The sequence below is a fragment of the Suncus etruscus genome, chromosome 2 (genome assembly GCF_024139225.1).
Source record: "Suncus etruscus isolate mSunEtr1 chromosome 2, mSunEtr1.pri.cur, whole genome shotgun sequence".
NCBI lineage: Eukaryota > Metazoa > Chordata > Mammalia > Eulipotyphla > Soricidae > Suncus > Suncus etruscus.
The window spans coordinates 113,815,798-113,842,996 of record NC_064849.1 but is presented as its reverse complement, the minus strand read 5'-3'; the positions used below and the strand labels follow the sequence as shown (position 1 = coordinate 113,842,996).

The following is a 27,199-nucleotide window of genomic DNA, read 5'->3' as shown; positions in this document are numbered from 1 at the left end:
TGGGATAGTAGGATAGTTTTATTTAGAAAAATATGAGGAGGGAGAGAATAAGGCAGTCAAGAGAAAACACAGGCTGTCCAGCAAGGAGAGATTCAACATTTCAGGTTGATGTGGGCAAATACTACAGATAAATAATGAATCTGAATTACAGATTTTTTAAGATAAAAAATTCTAATCAACTAGTGTTTTTATTTTATGCTTACCAAATGTCAGATCTTATATATAATTATTACTTCATTTCCTTAAAAACTGTTTCAGGTTAATCTCTTCAATAAATACAATATTGCAGCCTAGGAAAGTATTGAAGGACTAGAGTGCATTACTTTGCATGTGGGAGCCTTTGGTTCTATCTATAGCACTATATGGTCCCTACAGCACACCTGCCAGTACTTAGAGGCCACCAGAGCTAACTCTCAGTAGTTTTCTGGAGGGAAGGGAGAAGGATGGCATGTAGTGCCAGACATTAAACTTGGGCAAAAAGAATGCCAGGCATATACTCCAGTCCTGTGAGCTGTCTTTCTGACCCCACATGGTTAATTTTCTCTCTACTAGGTTCATGAAAGAAGTGTCCAGTCAGACTTTCTACTAATTATCTTGAAGGAAATTTTACAGAAACGCTCCGATCTACACTTGATTCTGATGAGTGCAACTGTAGACAGTGAAAAGTTTTCTACATATTTCACACACTGTCCTATTCTTAGAATTTCTGGAAGAAGTTATCCTGTTGAGGTAAGTTTTCTTTGTAATCACATGTAAACAGTACATTCCCAGCAGCCAGTTTTCCCAAAATCAATGTCCTTAACAACCTAAATGTTCAACAACAGATGAACTTCTCAACTCTAAGGAAAGATGAAATCTTGCATTTGCTGCACTTTGGATAGAACTATTGAATGTCATGTTAAGCAAACTAAGTTGGAGGTAGAAGGACAAATAATACAAATAGGTCATTGCACTCATCTGTGCAATATAGAGAAATAAAATTAGAATAGATAGTATTAACAATGATGAGCCCTTGGCCTTGGATTATAAAACTAAGGTCACCAAGCAGAGAAGAGATATAGAACTAGAAGAGATAGAAACTAGAAGAGATATAAAGAAAGTGTGGAGGATCTTGAACTCTTTGGTGACAGTTAGGAACAGTAACTTTAATTTTGTTCATAAAAACTATAAACATTAACATTGTTACCATGTTATCTAAATTACATTAAAAATGAAATTCTTTTTTTAAAAATAGGGTTTTTGTTGTCTCAGCCCTGATCTATCTTTGCAGTATAGTTCAAGAGGTAGTGGAGATAGTATTAGGGAAGCAAACAATTGAAAACCTCTACCTGAGAGTGGGTGAGTGGGTGAGTGGAGAATAGAAGATTTTGCTGAAGGACATACTGAGAAGTACAAAAATAAAACAGTTATCCATATCTGAGGGAGGCTGTGTGGTAATTGATTGTTTTCATCCACCCCTTAAATGCAAATAAGTATTTGAAGCTTCCTTTCTGCCTTTCTTAATGTTTGCCCTTTTGATTCAATTGATTAAAAACTGCTCTTTTTCAAAAGAAAAAATAAACTGCTCTTTTTAATCAGTGTTCATGCTACAAAAATGTACACCAGGATATAATCTATCCTGAGACTTCCATAGACAGATTCATCTATCTCAACCAAGTTTTTATTCCCAAGAAATGCAGAAAGTAGCCTTTACTATAATTTTCAATATTAGTGTTTATCATTGGTGACATTCAAAAGGTACTTATTTTGTTCTTTCCATTGGTATTTACTCAAATGCATTTGATAATTTGAGTTCACCATTTTCACTCATTAATCTATGCAGGTTTTTCATCTTGAAGACATAATAGAAGAAACAGGCTTTGTCCTGGAGAAAGACTCGGAATATTGTCAAAAATTTCTGGAGGAGGAAGAAGAAATAACCATTAATGTTACAAGCAAAGCAGGGGGAATTAAAAAATATCATGTAAGAAGAAAATGTATGAAATATCTGAATGATATCTACAGCAAAATCAGCAATGAGAATTTTAAAATCTAATGGCTTGCACAATGAATTCAAGTATGATGTGCTAAAAGATGAACAGATTTTTGTCATGAGCAAATTAAAGGTTACCTCTTTTATCTAGTCTTTTATATAAAATTTATTTTTAGATAAAGGTTACTTCTTTAAAACTCTAGTCCTTATTTTGTCATTTACACTATTTTGGGTCTTAAAGGCTTGCATAAAAAACAGAACCATGTAATAAGCCATTTTTATTGTTTCCTAACGGTGTTAATATAACAGTTTGTAATAATTTTTTTATCGCCTTTTGAGAGGGAGATAGGTAGGTCACCTTTAGCAGTGCTCAAACGATCTCTGGCTCCAGTGCTCAGGGATCCTCCTGGCAATTTGACATACCATATTCGGTGGGTGTGCTGGCTGCATGTAAAGCAAGCACCTTACCTCTGTGCTATCTTTGGCCCAATTTTCTCTGCTGTATGTGAGTCAGAACTAAGCAGAACCAATATCTAGATCTTTTTCATTTGTTTACTTTGCACCCTTTGTGTGAAATAACTAGCTGTATAGTGGAACTATAGAACTAGGCAGTCCTCCTAGAGAGATATTTCAGTGACACAGTTTTAGAAATAAAAGCTATGATTTCTGCATTGTAGACATGCTTTATTCTGTATTTTCATTATATCCATGATATTTTATGCATGCATACAAAGTCAATTACTTTATCTTTTAATTAAGCAGATAAATCAAGAAAGCAAAAATGTGGGGCCGGAGTGGTGGCACAAGTGGTAGGGCATTTGATTTGCAGGCGGCTAACCTAGGATGGACCGTGGTTTGATCCCCTGATGTCCCATATGGTCCCCCAAGCCAGGAGCTTCTGAGCGCATAGCCAGGAGTAACCCCTGATCATCACCGGGTGTGCCCCCCTACAAAAAAGAAAGAAAAAATCAAAATATTTTCCCTCATATTATATAGAAATTAGAAACTAAAGAAAAACTTTAGAAAATTAAAGGTTTATCAAAAAAGCAATTGGTATGCAGCTATTAAGTATAATCTAGGGGCTGGAGTGATAGCACAGTGGTAGGGCGTTTGCCTTGCACGTGGCTGACCCAGGACATACATGGGTTCAATCCGCAGCATCCCATATGGTCTCCCGAGCCAGAAGCAATTTCTGAGCGCAAAGCCAGGAGTAACCCCTGAGCACCACTGGGTATGATCCAAAAAAGTAGAATCTAGAAGGTATGAAGCAGGTACTATTTGTCACAGGTATTCTGAACTCTTTGGGTTTTTTTCTAGTTACCACAAAATAATGCAGACATTGTTCTGTTTCCTCAAAGTATTCTTTAATTTAGTATTGACATGCAAAATAAAAAGTTTGTACTGTACTTAACTGAGCTTGGTGAAACTAAATTATAGAAGGTATAATTTTTACTCTTTATTCATTAAAATTTGAGATATAGTACAGTGGGTAAGATGTTTGCTTTGAATGTTGCCAACCCAGATTCAGTCCCAGAATTTCATGTGGTCCACTGAGCACCACCAGATGTAATTGCATAGCCTAAGTGTATAGCTGGGAGTAATAATCCCTGGACATTGCCAGATGTAGCTCAAAAACCAAAGAAGTAAACAGAAATAAATTTCCTATAGTTAATATGAGAAATAGAAGTTTTATTACAAATACCTTTGTTCATTTTTTTTTTTTTTTGTCTCACAAAATACTATTTTCATTCAATTTCTTCTGATTCTTTTAGGACTACATCCCAGTTCAAACTGGAACGAATGTTGTTGATTTAAATCCTTTTTACCACAAGTACAGCAACCGCACTCAGCATGCCATTCTCTACATGAATCCTCATAAAATCAACCTAGATCTGATTTTGGAACTTCTTACATATTTAGGTATACATCTAGTTCTGATATGCCCCATCGGAGGGGGAAAGGAATGGAGGGGGTGGGAACAAGAGCAGGATTCAAGGCCAGAACCTCATGCATGCTTTTGCCACTCTATCCCTTGCCCTGCTCTATTTGTATTGACATAGAATTTGCTACTAATTCAAGGTTTTATTAATATCTTATGTAGTGTTCCTTATTTCTTATTTTGGATATTATGCCTTCTAAAAAAATTTCAGACCAAAGTCCGCAGTTCAGAAATATCGAAGGAGCAGTATTGATCTTTTTACCAGGCCTTGCTCATATTCAACAATTGTATGATCTCCTATCAGCTGACAGAAGATTTTCTTCTGAACGGTAACTAAAAATATTCATTTATTCCTAGGTAATTGAGGGGGTAAAGGGTGTTTTGTTTTGGCTTTGTTTGTTTGGGAGGGGCACACACAGTAGTGCTCAGGGATTATAACTGTTTCTCTTCTCAGGGATTACTCCTGGCAGTGCTAAAGGACCATATAGGATGCCAAGGAGTATTGAATCTAGGTCAGCTTTGTATAAAGCAAGCACATTACCCACTATACCATTGTTCTGTCCCCCTCCTAGGTAGTTTAAGTTTGTGGGTCATACTTAGCATTGCTCATGGGTTACTCCTGGCCCTATGCTTAGGAATCATGCAAGCCTTTTGGGATGTGGGATCAAATTCAGATTGGCCATGTGCAAATCAAGTTCTTTATTTGCTGTACTATCTCTTGGGACCCCTCTTAGGTAATTTAAAAAGAGAAAATGTGAGCCTTTCTCAAAACAAAAAATTTAAAGTTATTTTAAATTTAAATTTTAAATTTTAAAGTGTTTTTGACTTTTAAACACTTCTTCAGTGCTTGCTATTTTTTCAACTTTAAGTTAAAATTGTCGATATGGAGCCAAGAGTGAAAATACACAGCAGGTTTGATCCCCAGTACCAAATCTTGTTCCTTATGCACCACCAAGAGTAATTACTGGACCAGTAAAGCCAAGAGTAAACACTGAGCACCAGTGCATGTAACCCAAAAACAAAATCAAACAAACAAAAAAAAATTAGTTACTATTTTGCATTTATTCTATTAATATGATAAAGCAGCCAGAATCCTATGATTAAGAATAAGATGATGGAGGGCTGGAGAAATAACACAGCGTCCCAGAGGTACCCAGTTTGATTCCCAGCATCTCATTTGGTCCCTGGCCTGCCAGGGGTGATTTCTGAGTGCACAGACAGTAGTAACCCCTGAGTGCCACTGGGTGTGACCCAAAAACCATTCAATCAATAAATAAAGTTAAAAAAAAAAAAGAATAAGATGATGGAACCAAAGCAATAATACAACAGGTAGAGCATTTGCTGTGTACAAGTCTAATCAAGTTTGATCCCCCAACATCCCATATGATCTAAACCCTACTCAGAGTGATCTCTGATTATAGAGCAGGAGTAAGCCCTGAGCTTTGTCAGGTGTAGCCCAAAAAAATGGAGGAAAAAAGTAAAGGAATCAGGTGGTGACAACTTGCCCTAATCCAGTAAGTGATGCAGAGTCCCACTGAGTTCTTGATAGTTTATGACTTTAGACTAATTTGTCTGTTAAACTTAATGGAACATGACTTCAACTTCACAGCTCATATAGTTCATTCATACAAAAATTTTTCTCTGTGATGAGCCTCTCTGGGGTTTCATTGTATCATTTTCACAATTTTTGTGAGTTGAAACTTTCATAATAAAAACTTTAAACTATGGGGCCAGAGAGATAGCACAGTGGTGGGGCATTTGCTTTGCACACAGCCAATTCAGGACTGACAGTGGTTCAAATCCTGGCATCCGATATGGTCCCCAAGCCTGCCAGGAGCGCTTTCTGAGTGCAGAGCCAAGAGTAATCCCTGAGCGCTTCTGGGTGTGGACCCCCCTCTCCCAATTTAAGTTGCTTCTTATTTGCAAATCAATTTTGTTGTTCTTTGCAGTGTCTTCTAAAGGGAAAGTCTTGCTAAGAACTATGATTTTAACTTTCAGATATAAAGTGATAGCTCTGCATTCTATTCTTTCAACTCAAGATCAAGCTGCAGCATTCACACTTCCTCCTCCCGGAGTCAGGAAGGTAAAGTTTAGTATATCATATGTATGTGATTGATTAAAGTGTAGCTTATTTTCATCAAAGATGGTTCTTGATTCTAAGTGCCTTATGGATGACAGACTCCAGATGCTATGCAGCTTAACAGAATCAGAAATGTACCCTATATTGTGCTGGAGAGATAGCACAGCGGTAGGGCATTTGTCTTGCATGTGGTTGACCCAGTAGGAATCTGGGTTCGATCCCTGGTGTCCCATACGTCCCTGAACCTGCAAGGAGTGATTACTGAGCACAGAGCTAGGATAATTCCTGAGCACCACCAGGTGTGGCCCAAAAACAAACAAACAGAAGAAGTGTAACCCATATTAAAATTCAAGTATTTTAATATGCTGTAAATGACTAAAGGGACAAAAGTATTTAGGGGAGTGGTAGTTATAACTTGTGGCATGGATTTGTTTACTTTGTAAAAAAAAAAAATGAATCACTGCCTTTAAAAAAACAGTGAAGGATGGCTATCACCTATTTGAATTGGGAGTCTTACTCATTTTGTCATATAGTAGGACATTAGATTAAGAAATTTTCTCCGGGGCCGGGCGGTGGCGCTGAAGGTAAGGTGCCTGCCTTACCTGCGCTAGCCTAGGAGACGGACCGCGGTTCGATCCCCCGGCGTCCCATATGGTCCCCCAAGCCAGGAGCGACTTCTGAGCGCATAGCCAGGAGTAACCCCTGAGCGTTACCGGGTGTGGCCCAAAAAAAAAAAAAAAAAAAAAACATTAAAAAAAAAAAGAAATTTTCTCCATATTTTCTTTGTTTGGGTTCTAAATGAAGAAAGAGTTTGCAAAAAAAGTTTCTCAGATTCCTTCACAAGGGGAAAAAAGCAGAAATTGTGGGGTATGTTCCCAAAAAGAATCTGGACTCAAATACAGGTGACCTAATTTTTCCTCCAGCTGCTGCCTTGTTTGGGAGCTTTAGCACCTACTAATTTACAATTTCTCATCTTTAAAAGGCTTAAAATTAAAGTGATGTTTTATCGTTATATTCTGAGACCTCCTGGAGTACTGAGATTGTAATGTTTGGAATGCCCCTTAACATTTTTAATTGAAGAATATCCTCTTCTTAACAAAAATAATGTTACTAAAGTAAAAAATGATCTCCTAGGTCCCATCTCAGTCTTAATAATCTAGATCCTATTTCCCAGGATAAAATTAATAAGAAAAGCAAGCAATCAGATTTGGAAAACAGTTGAGATAGTGCAGTTCTTACCGAATTTGACCTAGAATTTCCTAAATGTTTTACCTTCAAGGATTCAACAGAAAAAAATGTGGAAGATTGCACCACTCAGCCATCACGATTAAGAATTTTAGAGCTAGAAAGGGACCTACGAAATCATCTACCTTCTAATTCACAGTTGAGGTAACTGAAGTACAGAGTGGTAAAATGACTTGTCCAAAGCCACCAAGCTATTAAGTCACTATAAAGTTAGAAAAGCAAACCAATTCTCCTTTGTTGTACTTGTTTTTTGTTGGTTTTTGTTCTCGTTTTTTTTGTTTGTTTGTTTTTTTATAATTGTAAAGGGTTTTGCCAAGCTGTCTCCATTCTCTGACCCAATTTTCCACTTTTTGTGTCTTTTAATATGACTGACTTGAATTAGGGGCCTAGTATCTTTCTGGACTAAACATGTGTAAATTTAGTCTAATAGTAAGCTGAGATGGTGAAACTACAACTAATTAAAATTATACAATAATGGGGAATAGACTGTGATTTTTTTTTTTGTAAAAAAAAAAACGAAGCTTTTCAAAATTTGTAATTCAAAATTAAGTTTACATGATGGCACATATCAAAAGTTGTTCCCTAACTATTTTGACTGCTTTTATGTATTTTTTCAGATTGTCTTAGCAACAAATATTGCAGAGACAGGAATCACTATTCCAGATGTTGTATTTGTAATTGATACTGGACGGACAAAAGAAAATAAGTAAGTTTGAAACTTTAACTTGAAAATGGTGGGTTCTTGCATTCTTTGGATACATCACAGAATCATGTAGGGATTTACCAGATATCCTAATTCTTCCTAAAGCAAAAAGTCTTGGGAAACTATAACAAACTTTAAGTGCCTAATATCAAACTACATAACTATAAATTTTCCCATAATACTAATATACTGTTATTTAAAAAAAAAAAAGTGTTCTCTGAGGGCCAGTACAGTGGGTAGGGTATTTGCCTTGCACACAGCTGACTTGGATTCTATCACTGGTGGTCCAAATAGTCCCCTAACCACCACAAAGAATTAACTCCTAAGCATGCCTGGTGGGACACATGCCAAAAAGAAAAAAGTGTTCTCTGAGAAAATTTTAGATTAGAATTTTTTCTTTTTTTTTTTCCTTTTGTGGGTCTGTACCCAGCTATTTCAGGAGCTATTTCTGGCTCTGTGCTTGGAGCACTATGGGTATTGGATTGTAGGGATCATTTGTAGTGCAGAAGATCAAACCCAGCTTATTTACATGCAAGGGAAGCACCAACCTTGGAATTCTCTCCCTGACCCCAAAACATGCATTTTTGTAAATCTGTAAAAAGAAATTAGCAGGGGGCCGGAGCAACAGCACTTTGGGTAGGGCATTTGCCTTGCATACGGCCAACCAGGATTCAATTCCTGCATTCCCAAGTCTACCAGTAATAATTTCCTAGCACAGAGCCAAGAGTGCCAGGGTACTGCCAAGTGTGGCCCCCCAAAAAAACCCAAATAAACAGAAGCATTATTTATAGGATTACAAAAGGAGAACATGGATTTTAAAATTAGAATTAAATTTAACCTTAGACAAAAATGAAATTTCATGATTGAAAATGACTAGTACAATAATTAACACATAATAAAACTAGTTCTCCAACAAAATGATTACTACTTTATTTAGATTAATGTTTATATTCAGGGATACCACTTTATAAATATATTACATCAATATTAGGAAATTTATCAATATTTTAAAGTGATCATCTAATGCAAAATAAGCCCTTGATTTTAATTTTTTTAATTTAGAGAATATATATATTTTTTTTAGGGTTTGGGGTTTGTCTTGGTTTGTGATTGGGGGGGAGGTTGGGCCACACCCTGTGGTACTACTCAGAGGTTACTCCTGGCTCTGCACTCAGAAATTGCTCCTGACAGACTTGGGGGGACCATATGGGATGCCAGGAATTGAACCTGGGTCCGTCCCAGGTCTGTCCCAGGTCAGTGGCTTGGAAGGCAAACAATCTATCGCTGTGCTATCGCTATGGCTCCAATATTTTTAGGTTTTAAATGTCTTGATAAAAGTGCATTTAAGGGGCCAGAGAACATGGAGGTAAGGCATTTGCCTTGTATGCATAAGGACAGTGGTTCGAATCCTGGCATCCCATATGGTCCCCCGAACCTGCTAGGAGCATTTTCTGAGCTCATAGCCAGAAATAACCCCTGAGCAATGCCGGGTGTGACCCAAAAACCAGAAATAAAAAAAATAAAAGTGCATTTAATGTTATTGTTTACATCACAGTTTCTCAAATGTTTTAAAAAAATTATTATTATGGGGAGTGAGGAAAAAAAGTCTTATTACATATTTAATAGGAATTTTTCAAAAGTTATTAGATTAAGGATTAGAGAGATAGTGCTCCTGTAAGGCATTTACCTTGCAAGCAGCTGATCCAGGACGGATGGTGGTTTGAATCGTGGCATCCCATATGGTCCCCCGTACCTGCCTGGAGTGATTTCTGAGCTCAGAACCAGGACTAACCCGAGTGCCACTGGGTGTGACCTAACTCTCCCCCCAAAAAAAAGTTATGATTAATTTGGGAAAGAGTAAGTTACAGAGTTTATTGTGTGTGTTAGAGTTTTTGAGATTTAGGCTATGAGATTTAATATACAGTATTTGCTGAATTATCTCTTATGAAGCAACTTGAGACAGTGTCCCTAATGCTTGGTGATAGTTTTTCTTTAAAAAAACAAAAAAAAAAAAACAAACAAACAGAAAAAAAAAAAACTTTCAGGGGCCAGAGCAGTGGTGCAAGTGGTTGGGTGTTTGCCTTGCACACACTAACCTAGGACAGACTGCAGTTCGATCCCCTGGTGTCCTATATGGTCTCCCAAGCCAGGAGCTATTTCTGAGCACATAGACAGGAGTAACCCCTGAGTGTCACCAGGTGTGGCCCAAAAAACAAACAAAAAAAACCACTTTCAATTTAAAGGAGTCAGGTGGGACTTCACATGAATCATGTTCCATTTCTAATACTAAACTACATCCGGCCCTCTAATTTTGAATCGGATATTTTCAGATTTAGATTTATCACCTACCTACCTATTCTCTCTCAAACATTTCTTTAGGTACCATGAAAGCAGTCAGATGAGTTCTTTGGTTGAGACATTTGTCAGTAAAGCAAGTGCTCTGCAACGCCAGGGGAGAGCTGGGCGGGTCAGAGATGGCTTCTGCTTCCGCATGTACACCCGAGAGAGGTATGACATGGCCCTGAAATTAAACACATACAACTCAGTGTCAAGTGGTATTTCTGGTAATATCTAAAGTATTTCCTGCTATTTATATTTCAGATTTGAAGGCTTTATGGATTATTCTGTCCCTGAAATCTTGCGTGTGCCTTTGGAGGAACTATGTCTTCATATCATGGTACTTCAAGGGTAACTCAGATCAGTTTGGGGGAACTGATGGGACAAAGGCCACACCTATTACTGTCTCACCAACTCTCAGATAAATATTTTGTTCTACATACCTTTTGAGGAAACTAATAAGTAAAAGCTTAAACATAGCATGCCAGATATTGCTCTAAATTTTTAAGTATTTTAATATCTACCCCTTTCTTTGTCCTTTCAATATATATAAACATACTGTACTTTAATTCTGCAACAGGAACTCATAATTTATAGATTAAATGTAGTCTCCTAACCTAAACGTACTGCCATCAATTTGCAGTAATATTTCCAGCAAGAGACTATGAGTAGTGGCCAGGAACATTGTTGTCAGAATTGGATATTAACAGGAAAGGTAGGTGATACATGGGCATCTAGAGATAGACAACAGGGATGCTGCTAAATATTCCATAGTGACCCCACAACAAAGAATTAATGTACATCAAAATAACAGGGTTGAGATTAAGAAACTTACCTGTATCTTGGGAAAGAAATCATCATCATGTCTTTCTCAAATAAACCCGTATTCACATATACCCTCAAAACTAACCAGATATCACTCTGCCATGCCATTGGTTACAGCTAATTCTTGGCCTCTTTTATCACTTTTTTCCAATCCTCAGAAATGCAGTCTTGGTTCTCCAGAAGATTTCCTCTCCAAAGCCTTAGATCCTCCTCAGCTTCAAGTAATCAGCAATGCAATGAATTTACTTCGAAAAATTGGAGCTTGTGAATTAAATGAACCTAAACTGACTCCACTGGGCCAACACCTGGCGGCTTTGCCTGTGAATGTGAAGATTGGCAAGATGCTTATTTTTGGTGCCATATTTGGCTGCCTTGATCCAGTGGTATGTTAAAGTTGTACATCTTTACTATGCGAGTCGTTTTAGCTAGCAAACTACATTTGGATATAATTTTAAATGTCTTTTTTTTTCTTTTTTTTTTCTCTCGAAGAATTAGAATGTCTATGGCATTTTAATCCAGGTACTCTGAATGATGAGAATTCATATATATATTTAATTTTTTTGTATTAGTCCATTATCCAGACAGGCACTATTTTATTTGTGGGTTAGGGGGGTTGTTTGTTTTGAGGTCACACTCAACCTAAGCTCAGGGCTTATTTCTTGCTCCATCTGTACTCGAGCCACTCCTAGCAGTGCTCTGGAGACCTATCAGGTGCTGGGAATCAAATCGGATTAGCTGCATAGCAATCATCCTACCTGTTTAGGTAGGCACTATTTTGTGAGTGGTTTGTCTAAACTTTGGCTCTCAAACACCTCACTTTAAATACTCACTTACTTGCATGTAGTGACATTATTAGAAAACTTTGACTACCACAGACTTTAAAAGTCTAATCAAAACCTACCTTTCCTATTTCTACGAGTTATCTTTTTAAGCCAACCATCTTTTTCTCAAATTATCATAAAATTAACACATTTTGTACCTTTGACTACCTGGCCTCAATGCAACCACCACGTCACTGCAGGTTTCTGAACTTCATAAGGATGTTGCATTTCTGGGACTACTAATTAAGTTTGTTAAAAGACAACAGAATATGACTTAATGCAAGTTTCTTTTCTCTAGTTTTGAAATAATCAACAGAATTGTGCCAAACCCTCAGAATAACGTTTGCCATATAGTTGATGTGAAAAGTTGCATTCATAAATGGATTTAAATGTTTTGTAATTTAAAGTTAATTAAAGAGCATTTTAGACCATGGTAATTCAGGTTGGAAGGCAAGATATGTGAGCTATGATTCAGATACTGCTTTAACTGTACAGCAGACTGTGACTCACAGAATACTACAATTTTATCTCTGATTCTGTTGATAGGATCCCCTTACAGAGGTGGTATAAAAGTAAAATGATATATTTAAGTTTTACAAAGTGATATTTCTGTTAAAAATCATTAAAAATATGTTAGATATCTGGGGCCGGAGAGATAACATGGAGGTAGAGCATTGCCTTGCATGCAGAAGGACGGTGGTTCGAATACAGGCATCCCATATGGTCCCCTGAGCCTGCCAAGAGCGATTTCTGAGCATAGAGCCAGAAGTGACCCCTGAGCGCTGCCAGGTGTGACTCCAAAACAAAACAAAATGTTAGATATCTTGGAGCATGGCAAACATTGAAAGAAACAACTTGAGGGGCCCGGAGAGATAGCACAGCGGTGTTTGCCTTGCAAATAGCCGATCCAGGACCAAAGGTGGTTAGTTCAAATCCCGGTGTCCCATATGGTCCCCCGTGCCTGCCAGGAGCTATTTCTGAGCAGGCAGCCAGGAGTAACCCCTGAGCAATGCCGGGTGTGACCCAAAAACCAAAAACCAAAAAAAAAAGAAACAACTTGAAAATGATTTTTGCATGAATGATTTCAGTATATATATATCTCTTTAAAGATAAATTGTTTACTTATGATAGGCAACACTAGCTGCAGTTATGACAGAGAAGTCTCCTTTTACCACACCAATTGGTCGAAAAGATGAAGCAGATCTTGCAAAATCAGCTTTGGCTATGGCAGATTCAGATCACCTGACGATCTACAATGCATACATAGGGTAAATAACTCTATTGGTTTTTGTCAGTAAGTTACTCATTTAAGGTTATTTTTAAACTTTTTACTTGTGTCATAATTATACATACAAAACGTTTATTTCTTTTTAATTATTTTTACCTGTCAAGGTATAATTAACTATTTGAGAGCCAATTTTTAATTTTTTATAAGTCTTCCTATAAGTTAATATCTGTATATTAGATGTTTCTTTTTTTTTTTTTTTTTTTGGTTTTTTGGGCCACACTCTGTGACGCTCAGGGGTTACTCCTGGCTATGTGCTCAGAAGTCGCTCTTCTTGGGGGACCATATGGGACGCCGGGGGATCGAACCGCGGTCCGTCCTAGGCTAGCGCAGGCAAGGCAGGCACCTTACCTCCAGCGCCACCGCCCGGCCCCATATTAGATGTTTCTATTAGTCAGAAAAATATTGAAGTCGGCCCGGAGAGATAGCACAGCGGCGTTTACCTTGCAAGCAGCCGATCCAGGACCAAAGGTGGTCGGTTCGAATGCCAGTGTCCCATATGGTCCCCTGTGCCTGCCAGGAGCTATTTCTGAGCAGACAGCCAGGAGTAACCCCTGAGTACTGCCGGATGTGGCCCAAAAACCAAAAAAAAGAAAAGAAAAATATTGAAGTTGAAATTCTTATATTGACGGCAGATACAATTAGACTCCCCTCTTTAAAGAAAATATAATTTAATTAAAACTTATTTTGGTTAGTGCCTCTGAAAAAATTTGTAAATAAAACATGTTAATTTTATTTATCTAGATGGAAGAAAGCAAGGCAGGAAGGAGGCTATCGTTCTGAAATGACATACTGCCGGAGGAATTTTCTTAACAGAACATCACTTTTAACCCTTGAGGTAATTCTTAAGACCACTATCTAATTCAGATTCACTGATTACTACTGTGTTTATTTTGGAAAAATAAATGCCTAAATCAGTATTTTAAACATAGTAAAGGTTTATGACAGGGGTCTCAAACTCGCAGCCCTCTGTACAACATTTTGTGGCCCGCGGCCGGCCTTCAAATATCGCAGTATTCGCGATTATTCGCATTAGTAAGAAAAAATCGCATTAAACCTTCGCATACCCCAAGCAGTTCCGTTCGGGGTATGCATATGTTTAATGCAATTTTTTGTGATTTTTCTTCTTACTAATGCGATTTTTTATTGCGAATATTCGGTAAGCAAAATCCCTTATGCGGCCCTCAGGTAAATTGAGTTTGAGACCCCTGGTTTACTATCACTTGCTAATATTGGAAAGGGGGTTGGTTTTTGTTGTGGGTGGAAGGAGAAGTATTCCGAATTTCCCTGAAACTCAAGGGCCACTCCTTGAGATTCTCAGCCAATGAGGTCAAATTGCTCAATATGAAAACCCAAGGATGTGGTGCAGCTGGGGGCCATCAGGACCACCCAGTGATTGCTTGGGAGCCATCATATTTAGTGATGCTAATTTGTTCATATGATGCCAAAGCCAAACAGAATGAGATATGTTCAAGTGTCCTAACCCATGTACTAGCTCCCCAATCCCTGAACTTACCAAATTTACACACTATAAGATGCACATAGTTTTGTGGGGTTTTTTTGTTTTTGTTTTTTGGGCCACACCCAGTGGTGCTCAGGAGTTACCCCTGGCTGTCTGCTCAGAAATAGCTCCTGGCAGGCACAGGGGACCATATGGGACACTGGGATTCGAACCGACCACCTTTGGTCCTGGATCGGCTGCTTGCAAGGCAAACGCCGCTGTGCTATCTCTCCGGGCCCAAGATGCACATAGTTTTTAAATGCTCCCTTCCCCTGCACTCAGGCTTCAGCTCCAGACAGCATTTACTCCATATGATGCATTTTAGGGTGGGGAGGAGAGTACATCTTACAATACAAAAGATATGGTATATTGGACCAGAGAGATAGCATGGAGGTAGGCATTTGCCTTTCATGCAGAAGGTCATTGGTTAGAATCCTGGCATCCCATATGGTCCCCCGAGCCTGCCAAGAATGATTTCTGAGCATAGAGCCAGGGGTAACTCCTGAGTGCTGCCGGGTGTGACCCAAAAACCAAAAAAAAGAAAAGAAAGGTATATGATTGTATTTTCTTGTTTAGTATTTCTCCCAATTGATAATCCTATGTATTTCAAAGTAATTAAAAGTATTTAGCAATCATAACAAAGAAATAATTTGAAAGAAGAAGGGAGGGAGGGAGAATGGGGAGGGTGAGGGAAGAAAAGAGAAAGAATGAATGCTTTGATCTCTGGCACACCAGATTGTCCCCCAAGTCCCACCAAGATTAAACCCTGAGCACCATAAGTTTTCCTCAGCACTACCAGGTGTGACCCCAAAGCTGAAATAAAGGGTTATGGTAAAAAGATCTTTTTATTCCATATAATTTGCCCTTTTGTGATTTAAAATAACTTCTGGGATGATTTCTAAATGGATTAAAGTTTGTATAAAAGACTAAAAATCTAAGAGAATTTTCCTTTATAGAGCCACTGAGTGAGAATCAAGCCCTGGAGTTAGATCAGCACCCTTTTTCTCCACTTTGTTCTGGCCCCAGCCTCCTAGTTGCCTCCACCAGCTGTGAACTATTTTAATCTCACCTCTACTGAGCAACAAGGTTTTTATTCTCTTTACCAACCTTCTGGTGTTTCAACAGTTGTCTGACCTCCCCAACCCCCATCAAAGTTTGTAAGCACCAAACTGGAAAACAAAGGGGTACCTGAAATGTAAACATCACCTTTTAATCACTTGTATCCTGTTTACCATGAAAATATTCATTCTTCCTACAGAACTTTGGTGATCGCCACTACTAAAGCTTGGGGAGATATTCTAGGCAACAAATTCTAAGTAATTTTCATTAATTTAGTCAACTTTTTAGGAAATTAAGATGAGAATTTGAGAGAAAAATTAAGAAGCCATTTGCAATCTAGGGTCAGGGATCAGGATTTGCCTTAATTCTTCTGCAGTATTGCCTTTTTTTTGTTTGTTTGTTTGTTTTTGTTTTTGTTTTTGGGTTACACCCGGCAGCGCTCAGGGGTTATTCCTGGCTCTTAAGTTCAGAAATCGCTCCTGGCAGTCTGGGGTGGGGGGGTTAACTCATTCCTTCCGCCTTTATTTTGAGTCAGTCTTAACTAAGTACTATGTCTCTATTTTAATAACTTTCGTCTTGTCTCTTTCTAACTAACCAATTTAGGATGTCAAACAGGAGCTAATAAAGTTGGTTAAGGCAGCAGGATTTTCATCATCTACAACTTCTAACAGCTGGGAAGGAAACAGAACCTCACAGACACTTTCCTTCCAAGAAATTGCCCTTCTTAAAGCCGTACTGGCCGCTGGACTATATGACAATCTGGGGAAAATAATGTATACAAAATCAGTTGATATTACGGAAAAACTGGCTTGCATTGTGGAGACAGCCCAAGGCAAAGCACAAGTACATCCATCCTCAGTAAATCGAGACTTACAGACTTATGGCTGGCTCTTATACCAGGAGAAGGTAAATTGCACATTACTAAATTTTAATATCCAGGACAATATTTTTAGTCTGTCATAACACATTAGGATACTTCAGTGAGTTCTAAATATGGTCCTCAAGTTGTGCTATTATTTTTATTCATATTTAAAAATCAAGATGTAATTTCTCGAACAGTAAAAGGAGTATTTTATCTACTAAAAAAAAAGTTCTATTTTGGCCATCATAATCTTTCCTATTTGAAGTAAGACTATTGTAACAACTGATGTTGCCTGATATCACTAAATGAAGCTGTCTCAATTGGGACAAAAATGTTCTTTTCAAATAAAACAATTGGATGGGATAGAATTGTATATAATATGGCTACAAGTTGTCACAGTGTAACAGGTCATTTCATAATATTTAGCCAATTAAACCAACTCAGCCTTTTGAATCCTAACTTCATTACCACCTCTATTTTTTCTGTTTCTCTGTTTTCCCACTTAAAGTGGGATTTATTTTTCTTACTTGTATGACTTTAAATCTGTTAAATTTGAAATTCAAAACGGAGGGTAATGGATAAGATAATTCCCTTCATAGTTTAGATTTTATTTTTCTTTTTTTATATCACTTGTTTCTAAGGCAATATAAGAGAAAACATCAAATTGAAACCTGTTCCTTTAACTTCTCCTGACCTTTATAGTAACAAAGATTCATAATTTCAAACACTAGCTTGAATAATTCCCAGAATATTATTAAACAAATGTAAAACTTGAGAAGTTACCGACAGTAACAGAATTCTATTAGTCAGAAGTTATTGGCTGATATTGAAACATTACTCTGAAAACCAAACACATAATTTTACATAAACATATAATTTAAAATATATAGTACAAATTATAAAAAAAATTGTCACATGAAACTATGTGAATTAATTCCTTATATTTTTAGAACGTGAAAGTTTTTCTCCTCTATTCCTTTGCAGATCAGATACTCCCGGGTGTATTTGAGAGAGACAACACTAATAACTCCATTTCCAGTTTTACTTTTTGGTGGTGATATAGAAGTTCAACACAGGGAACATCTTCTTTCTGTTGATGGCTGGATCTATTTTCAGGTACAGGGTATAAAGTATTAGTTTACTTAAAATTTTCTCTTTCCAATGCCATTCACATTTTATTGTTTAGTTTGGGGCCACATCCCATGATGCTCAAGGTCAGTTACAGTGCAAGGCAAACACCCTACCCACTCTACTGGCACTGGCACTATGGTCTTCCAGTGTCATTCATATCTTTTAAAGTTTCATGGGAGTTTGCACTTCACAAGCTTTTTATAGTTTGTGACTTAAAGTGGGATTTATTTTTCTTGCTTGTATGACTTTAAATCTGTTAAATTTGAAATTCAAAACAGTTTCCTGTTTTGAGTAAATGTAATAATGTTCTTAGATCATTTCTCTAATTCCCTTTCTACAGAGAAAGAACTTAAACTCAGAAGTTAAAAAAACTTTCTCAGACTACATAGATTGAAACAATATTCAAAGATAGAATTCACTGATCCCCACATTTATTCTTTCCACTACATTGTATGACCTATTAAAAAAAAAGAGCTGGGCTGGAGAGATAGCACATAGGGCCTTTGCCTTGCACATCTCCAACCCAGGATGATGGTGGTTTGATTCCCAGCATCCCATATGGTCCCACAAGCCTGCCAGGAGCAATTTCTGAATGCAGAGCCAGGAGTAACCCCTGAGCATCGCTGGATGTGACCCAAACACTAAAAAAAAAAAAAAAATTAAAAAAAAAGAGGAGCTGGAGCAATAATAGTACAATAAGTAAGGCATTTGCCTTGCAAGCAGCTGACTTAGGTTCCATCCCCAGCATCCCAGAAAGTCCCTCAAGGACTGGGGAGGGGGGGTCAGACAGAGGTCAGCTGTGTGTAAGGCAAGTGTTTTAACTGCTCTATTTCTCCTGTCCTGGAAAGATGAATATAATTTTAGAAGCCAGGGAGAGAGCTCAAACACATGCCAAACATTCACAGTTCTCTGAGTTTGATCCCTGTATTACATAACCCCTTACAAACTGCTGAATGTGATCCTGGTAGCCCCCAATATCAAAAAGCATGTTCCCCTATTAAAAAAAAAATAGAGGCTGGAGCAGTAGCAAGCACAGAGGGTAGAAAGTTTGCCTTGCAGGTGGCCAACCCTGTTTGATCCTTAGCATTCCATATGGTCCCCTGAGTGCTTGCTGCCAGGTGTGGCACAAAAGCAAAACGAACAAAAAATTAACCCTAATAATAGTACTGTGAGAAAGGCATTTGCCTTGCATTTAGCCAACCTAGGTTTGATCCCTGACACCCTCAAGCGCTGTTAGGAGTGATCCCTTAGCACAGCCATGTATGGTCCACCTCCAAAATAATAAATGTAAAGATACATTTAGTTTTACAAAGATGCTGGAGTGGATAAGTAGTACAGCAGATGATAGGTTATAAATGTTCTGTAACTGGATATAAATATTTTGTTGATAGGTGCATTACTCTAAATTTATTGAAATTTGTTACATTATATAATTAGTAATGTGAATTTTTATGGTTTTAAACTAATTCAATAAAGTTGTTTGAAAAAATCCCACACTAAGAGAAGAAAGTAGTGATTGAACTATAAGTTTAAATTATCTTAAGGTAGCAACTTTTTTGGTACTTAATAAGGAAATTGAGGTTTCCTTAGTTTCGCTACATGTAACCTGCATATATTTTCCCCAAGATGTTTTATATAAAAGTAAAATTTGTTAAAGCACATTGAAGGCATACCTGCTTATCTTGATTTCTTTAAATATTCATAGTTCTACTTGTCATCATTTTTCAATAGGCCCCTGTAAAGATTGCTGTCATTTTCAAGCAGCTAAGAGTTCTCATTGATTCTGTTTTAAGAAAAAAACTTGAAAATCCCAAGATGTCCCTTGAAAGTAAGTACTTGATTTTAATGTTGGTGGAAAATACACAATTAATATATCTATAGAAGGGGGCACGTATGTATATAATATTGGAAAACATTTGTATATGAAAAAACTGCCTAAGAAAATAACCTCAGGCCTGAATACAGTGGATAGGGTACTTACTTTGCATGAAGCCGACCTGGTTTCAATCCCTGGCATCCCATGTGGTCCCCCTAAGCCCACCAGGAGTGATCCCTTAGCACAGAGCCAGGAGTAAGTCCTGAGAACCACTGGGTATAGCCCAAGGGGAAAAAAAAATTAAAAGCCCCAACAATAAAGTTCAGATTCATTTAATAAAAGAAAATAGTTTCAAAGTTGATTCTAGAAATTATGGGATATTTTTATACGCACACAGAAGTCTTAAATTCTCTGTGGGGCCGGAGTGGTGGAGCAGGAGTGATGACACAGTGATAGGGCGTTTGCCTTGCACGTGGTTCGATCCCCCAGTGTCCCATATGGTCCCCCAAGCCAGTAGCGATTTCTAAGCGCATAACCAGGAGTAACCCCTACGTGTCACCGGGTGTGGCCCAAAAATTAAAAGAAAATTACGGTAATAAAGTTTATTTTATGCTAAACTTCTGGTGTTTTTTTGTTTTTTTGTTTTGTTTTGTTTTTTGGGTCACACCCAGCAGCACTCGGGTTACTTCTGGCTCTACACTCAGAAATAGCTCCTGGCAGGCTCGGGGGACTATATGGGATGCTGGGATTCGAACCAGCGTCCATCAGCATGCAAGGCAAATGCCCTGCCTCTATGCTATCTCTCCAGCCCCAACTTCTGGTGGTTTTATAGGAAGAAAGGAGTGATAAAACAGCATTGTCAATTTTGCTACATGTAGTTTTTTTTTTAAATAAGAATCAGAGACTTTTCATGAATTTTATCTTAGCATGTTTTCTCTATCATTCTCATAAATCGTCTGTTTGAATGTTACTCTTTGTAAAATAGGTAAGTTTACCTGCATCAGAAATATATAATAAATGTGTAAGTTTCCAGTTAGTTTGGTGCAGTATTTCCCAATTATTTGGCACTTGTGAAAATTACAGATTCCAGTAGTCAGAGAGATAGTACGGCAGGTAAAGCTCAACCCAGATTTAATCCCTGGCATCCCACATGGTCTCATGAGCATCGCTGGATATATCTCAAAAACAACAATGAAAAACGGATTGATTCCTAAGACCTACTCAAGACTTAGTGAATTTTCTAACTCAGATTAGTTATTTGCTTTGTGATGTGAAGACTCAACCCCAGTCCTCAATACATACGAGGCACATGCTTTCTGGTTGAGCCAATTTCCCAGATTCTGTGTGTTATTTTAAATAGAAGATTTTTAGTCTTTAATTTGTTGTTTCTTTATTCATTGTATTTCTTACAAACTGTGGTTTCATTAGATTTAGAATTTTAGGGCCAGAGAGATAGCACAGTGGTAGGGCATTTGCCTTGCATGCAGCTAAATCAGAACAGACTTGGGTTCGATTCCCAGCATCCCATATGGTCCCCTAAGTCTGCCAGGAATGATTTTTGAGTGCAGAGACAGGAGTAACTCTTGAGCACCACCGAGTGTGGCCCAAAAACAACAAAACAAAACATTAAGCTTTTAGGAAGAGTGTGATTGCTTGGTTCTATAACTGCCCAGTGCCTCACAACAGAAAGCACAAAGTTAATTTTACTACTTATAGAATTGATTGATATGGGGCTGGAGTGATCGTACAGCCAAGTAGAGTGCTTTCTTTGAACATGACAGACTCAGGTTTGATCTCTAGCATCTTTTATGGTCTCTCAAGTACCACTAAAAATGATTCCTGAGAACAGATCCAGAAATAAGTCCTGAGCACTGCTGAGTGACCCCAGATCCAAAAAAAAAAAAAAGTTTGGTAAACTCACTGAGATTGTACATAACTAGCATCCTAGTTAGACAAGTTGGAGCGCTGTTAATCTAATGAAGTTACTTCAAAGCCTCATACTTTATGTTCAGGTAACTAAATAGGATTGTTTAAGCATTAAATTATTAATTTTCTTATGCCACTATAAACTTAGATTGTCTTGATATATTAAAAATATTATTTTTTCATAGGGAGCTTTGTACATTGCAACTTGGTCTTAGAAAAATTACATTATATAAAGGATATGTTGAATTTCAACTTTTAAACAAAATTTTCCCTTGTTACAAAAAAAGCAAAATTTATCCCAGGGTAAAGCATCTTTTTCTTTTCTATTTTATTTTATTTGTTTTTGGTTTCTGAGCCACAACTGGTAGTGCTCAGGGGTTATTCCTGGCTCTATACTCAGAAATCTCCTGGCAGACTCAGTAGACCATATGGGATACTGGAGATCAAACTCCAGTCTGCTGCATGCAAGGCAAAGGCCCTACCCATTATGTATAGTTCCCAGCCCCTATCGTTTGTTTTTTTTGGCGGTGGCCACACACAGTGATCAGGGTTTACTTCTGGCTCTGCATTCATTATTACTCTTGGTGGTGCATAGGGACCTTATAAGATACCAGGGGTCAAACCAGATCAGCCACATACAAGGCAAACTTCCTATCTGCTGTCCTGACACATATGTTTCTGAGGGAGAAAGACTGAGGGAGAAATATATTAGTATGCCTTTTTCTATAATATCAAAAAAGTTATAGGCCAGGGGCTGGAGAGACAGCACAGCAGTAAGGTGTTTGCCTTGCACGTAGTCAATTCAGGACAGATGGTGGCTCAAATCCCGGCATCCCATATGGTGTCCCATGCTTACCAGGAAATTTTCTGAGTGCAGAGCCAAGAGAAACCGCTGGGGCCTAGAGATATCATGGAGGGAAGGCGTTTGCCTTTCATGCAGAAGGTCAGTGGTTCAAATCCCGGCATCCCATATGGTCCCCTGAGCCTGCCAGGAGTGATTTCTGAGCATAGAGCCAGAAGTAACCCCTGAGCACAGCCGGGTTAGACCCAGAAACAAACAAACAAAACAAACAAACAAAAAAAGAGTAACCCCTGAGCGCCAGGTGTGACCAAAAAAAAAAAATTTATATATATATATATATATATATATATATATATATATAAAAGCCATGGGCCAGAGCAATAGCATAGCAGGTAGGGCATTTGCCTTATACATGTCAGACCTGAGACTCAGCTGGGTTTGGTCTCCGGCATTGCATATGGTCCCCCAAGCCTGCCAAGAGTAACTCCTGATCATTGCCAGGTGAGGCCCCCAAAAACAAAATAATGAAAAAAAAAAATTATAGGCCAGGGATGTGGCTCAAGTAGAGTACATGTGGGTGAGGCCCTGGGCTTGATCACAAGCCCATGAGAACTGTCCAGCACTATGTAGTTGACACAGCATTGAAAAGAATAAAAAAGTAATAAAATGCCAAGCTTTTAAGAAGTAACAACTTTTTTTTGTGCTTTCTTTCTACTCTAGTCTTCCTCAAGTTAAAAACCATGGCTCTTTCTGGCCCTGCTTTTGTTTTTCTTCAGGTGACCTCTCCTGTTTATCCCTTCCCTTTTTTTAAAATGCCACTGTAGCCCACACAAAGCTGTCAGATCCAAGGCCCTGTTATCAGAATTGTTTCTTCAGCCATACTCTTATTCCAGTGCCTAATGTACATACATAATTTCAGTCTTGCAATCCTGATAATTACAGGTGTCTAAAGTGACTTTCTTAGGAAGTCACAGTATCACAGCAACAGTTCAAACAGAAAAACAGCTATTGACAAAACACTGTTAACAAACAGCAGCATATCTCTGTTGCTGTTTGCTTGAGAGTGTTTGTTGTGTGAAGAGGTCTGATGTCTCCATTGACACCTTGCTAACTGCACTTCCCTGTTAAAATTTGTTTCCTTTGACTAAACCTGGAGATAACAGCCCTACCCTACCCATCCAGTAGAAATTCTGATACATACTGCAGGACATATAAGGATCAGTTGATCCTTTAGTATTTTTGAGTCAGGTGAAAAAATTGAGAATCTCCTTGTCCTACAGAACTTTTATAAGATTATTTATAAAGGATGAACAATTGTATCATTTATCTTCAGGCCTTAGCCAATACATATTCAACATTAACTTCTTTTTTTTGTTTGTTTGGTTTTTTTTGGGCCACACCCGGTGACGCTCAGGGGTTACTCCTGGCTATGCGCTCAGAAGTTGCTCCTGGCTTGGGGGACCATATGGGACACCGGGGGATCGAACCACGGTCCATCCAAGGCTAGCGCAGGCAAGGCAGGCACCTTACCTCTAGCGCCACCGCCCGGCCCCTCAACATTAACTTCTAAGGGCTGGAGAGATAGTAAGGAGGGGAGCCTTTAGGTACTTACTTTGCCTACAGCACCACCAGGAGCCTCAGGAGTAGCCCCTCAGCACTACAGTATGACTCAAACAGGAACACAAAATACCTTTAGCTTATTGTCAAAGTAGATGCAGCATAAATATAATTAAAGTAGTAAGGCATATGTTTTTTGTGTTATATATAGCCCTGGGTTGGATACTACACTGCATGCTCTCCCCTTTCCCATCACCACCAGATGTGTCCTCAACAATAAAAGCATGAAGAAGATAATTGAAGGGTAACAAATTATTTTGTAGGCATCTCTCATGGTTTCTTTTTGGAGGCTACTGTAGGCATTGGTCACACCTGGGAATTCTTAAGAGCTGTCTGTTCCTGTCTTCCTGGCTAGGGATCATTCTCAGCAGTGCTCACTACTGTCACTCAAACCATTGTCAGCTGCATGCAAAGCATGTGCCTTACCCCTGTGCGATCTCACTTAGCTCAACATCTAGTTTTGTTTTGGAGCCATACTCAGCTGTATTCAGATCTTCCTTCTGGCTCTGCACTCGGGCATCATTCCTGGCAGGCCCAGGGAATCATATGGGCTACTGAAGGTCAAACCCATTCAGCCACATATAAGGCAAGCACCTAACCTGGTACACTATTTCTCCAGCTTCAACGTCTCTAGTTTTGTAGTGAATTTTGCTGATATTAGTTTTGTATTATAATTAAAGAGAATCCTTTGGTGAAGTTTATCTGTTATTATTTGAATACATTAGAAAATTTAGCTGCTGATGAATTTATTCATGGGTTGTTGTTTTTCTCCTCAGATGACAAAATTCTACAGATCATTACAGAATTGATAAAAACAGAGAATAATTGAAATTAAAATTCTTGCTTGGTCAACTACTTAAAAATTACAGTGAAGATGCATTCATGAAATTATGTGAAAATAAACCATGCCATGAAGTATTTCAGTACTTAAAATTTGGTATTAGCCATAACATAAAGGTGGCGGGGGAAATAACACATATTTTAAACATGTGTAATTTTCTAATTCATTTTTAATGATGATTATTCTCAATGTATTTGCCACTACCTTTACAATAAATTCTTTGGTATCATCACTATTTTATACATCGTTGTATGCCTTCCATGTCTGTAGTATCTATTTTTTTTTTTTTTTTTTTTTTTGGTTTTTGGGCCACACCCAGTGACGCTCAGGGGTTACTCCTGGCTATGCGCTCAGAAGTCGCTCCTGGCTTGGGGGACCATATGGGACGCCGGGGGATCGAACCGCGGTCCGTCTCCTAGGCTAGCGCTGGTAAGGCAGGCACCTTACCTCCAGCGCCACCGCCCGGCCCCTAGTATCTATTATTTAATATTAAGATTCCCTCTATACTTACCTTGCCTGTAACTCCTTCAAAGTTTAGACCTTCTTGCCTAAAAGAGAAAACTACTTGCAAAACATATGTAATTAAATTTCTGTGAAAAGAAAGAAATTCAAAAGTCAATTATTTAACGTTTGCTATTCAAACCCAAAATCTAAATAAGAAGCTGAAAAGATAGTACAGTGGATTGGCACTTATCTTGTTTATAGCCAACCTGGGGTAAGTCCCAGCACCCCAAATGCTCCCCTGAGTCTACTACCGGTGGTTCCTGAACACAGAGCCAAGAGTAAGTCCAGAATACAGCAAGGTGGCCCAAAAACAAACATAAAACTAAGTATCCACTTAAATGCCACCTACTTGAGTAATATTCACTAAGTATAAAGGTGGGATCCTATAAGATAGGCTGAATGGTAGATGCCGCATCAGCTTTGGGAGGGGAGAACTCACACCAATTTCCCTAGTCCTACACTTTGATGTCACTGCTGTTGTACCCTTTTGGTAACCATAATTAAATTGATAAAGTTGGTAGCCATGAGGTTGTAAAGCTTGCTTCGACTTTGTTTTGTTTTGTTTTTGGGCAATACCCGGCAGTGTTCAGGGGTTACTTCTGACTCTCTGCTCAGAAATAGCTCCTGGCAGGCTTGGGGGACCATATGGAACACCAGCATTCGAACCAACCACCTTAGGTCCGGGATCAGCTGCTTGCAAGGCAAACGCCGCTGTGCTATCTCTCCGGGCCCGCTTCGATATTTTTAATGGCTTTATTTGTTCTACTATATTAAACTTTTGAAACTCCATTTTGATTACTTAGAGGATTTTAACTTTTATTTCCTATCAATATTATTAAGGTGCTTAAAATATAGTTCATGTGTGGCCAAATGTCAGAAATTCTATTTGAAGAAAAAAATCTCCCAAAATTCATATAAACCTAGACCAGTGGTCAGCAACCTGAGGCTCGAGAGCCACGTGTGGCTCTTTACACTTTTAATTTGACTCTTCTGTGTGCGGGGCTGTTGCTCCAGGAGTCAGGACCCTACTCCTAGCCTCTGTCAGTGTGCACCCTGTGTGCAGCCCGGGCAGCCAGCTCAAAGAGTGTAAGATGATACCCAGTATCAACCCCAAACAAAGGTGTTCCCCCAATGTCTTCCTTTCTTAAACCTCTTCCTTTGATATATAAAAGCCCACTGAATATGTACTTTTGTCTCTTGACCTGAAGCCTCCTGGTACTGGGAATTGGTTTTAATAAAGAAAGAGGTGTTCTAGCTTTTTGGGCTCAAGGCAGAGAGTACAAGGTAAAAGGCCATGAACTCCATGATCATCCCTTCCTGGCTAGCTTGGTTTATTATTTCTTTCCGGCTACCCTGCTTCTTCAGACCTGGTTGGTTGGGGTTTAGAAATACAGTGCCTGGAGTGATCTTAAAACACATATTTTATTTTGCACAAGAGTGGGCATCTTCCATGAAGGGATTCTCAACCCAGAGTTTTCTTTTCCGTGGAGTCTCATGGTCAGAGTACTCATGATTAAAGTTGTGAGCTAATGCCCTTAAATGCTGTTTTTCATATTGATTATGGCTTTCTGCATAATATAAGTGCCAATCAGAAATTTTTTGCAAGAGTGGAAACATTTCAATATCTTCTCAGACACAGCTATCCCAGAATCAGATTCTTTTTTGAACACATCCATCTTATGTCTCACTGTAAAAACTACTTGTGAAACACCCCTGCAGAGAAATATTAAGTTCATAGAGAAAATGAACAATGTCTGCCAAATACACAAACTTAGCTACCCATTCCTTGTCCAACTGGGGCTGTACAAAGTCAGAGTTCTGCTCTCACAGGAACTGCACTACTTCTTCCCTCTTGCCAACAAGACGAGAGAGCACCCTTCCCCTGAATAGCCACTTCACTTCTTCATGGAGAAGATGCTAGTAGTGGGCATCC

General features: G+C 38.5%; 1 protein-coding gene across 1 annotated transcript in view; it reads left to right on the top strand.

The window, feature by feature from the left end:
• DHX29 (DExH-box helicase 29) overlaps window positions 1-24,994 on the top strand; it is a 58,429-nt gene extending 33,435 nt beyond the window's left edge. Inside the window, exons 13-27 of the mRNA XM_049768108.1 lie at window positions 553-729; window positions 1,823-1,963; window positions 3,745-3,892; window positions 4,123-4,240; window positions 5,910-5,994; window positions 7,854-7,942; window positions 10,319-10,447; window positions 10,541-10,616; window positions 11,260-11,484; window positions 13,054-13,190; window positions 13,952-14,045; window positions 16,371-16,673; window positions 17,614-17,745; window positions 19,492-19,588; window positions 24,698-24,994. Coding sequence (XP_049624065.1) covers window positions 553-729; window positions 1,823-1,963; window positions 3,745-3,892; window positions 4,123-4,240; window positions 5,910-5,994; window positions 7,854-7,942; window positions 10,319-10,447; window positions 10,541-10,616; window positions 11,260-11,484; window positions 13,054-13,190; window positions 13,952-14,045; window positions 16,371-16,673; window positions 17,614-17,745; window positions 19,492-19,588; window positions 24,698-24,750 — 2,004 coding nt within the window. The 3' untranslated portion in view covers window positions 24,751-24,994. The remainder of the gene's footprint in view (window positions 1-552; window positions 730-1,822; window positions 1,964-3,744; window positions 3,893-4,122; window positions 4,241-5,909; window positions 5,995-7,853; window positions 7,943-10,318; window positions 10,448-10,540; window positions 10,617-11,259; window positions 11,485-13,053; window positions 13,191-13,951; window positions 14,046-16,370; window positions 16,674-17,613; window positions 17,746-19,491; window positions 19,589-24,697) is intronic.
• The last annotated feature ends 2,205 nt before the right edge of the window (window positions 24,995-27,199 follow it).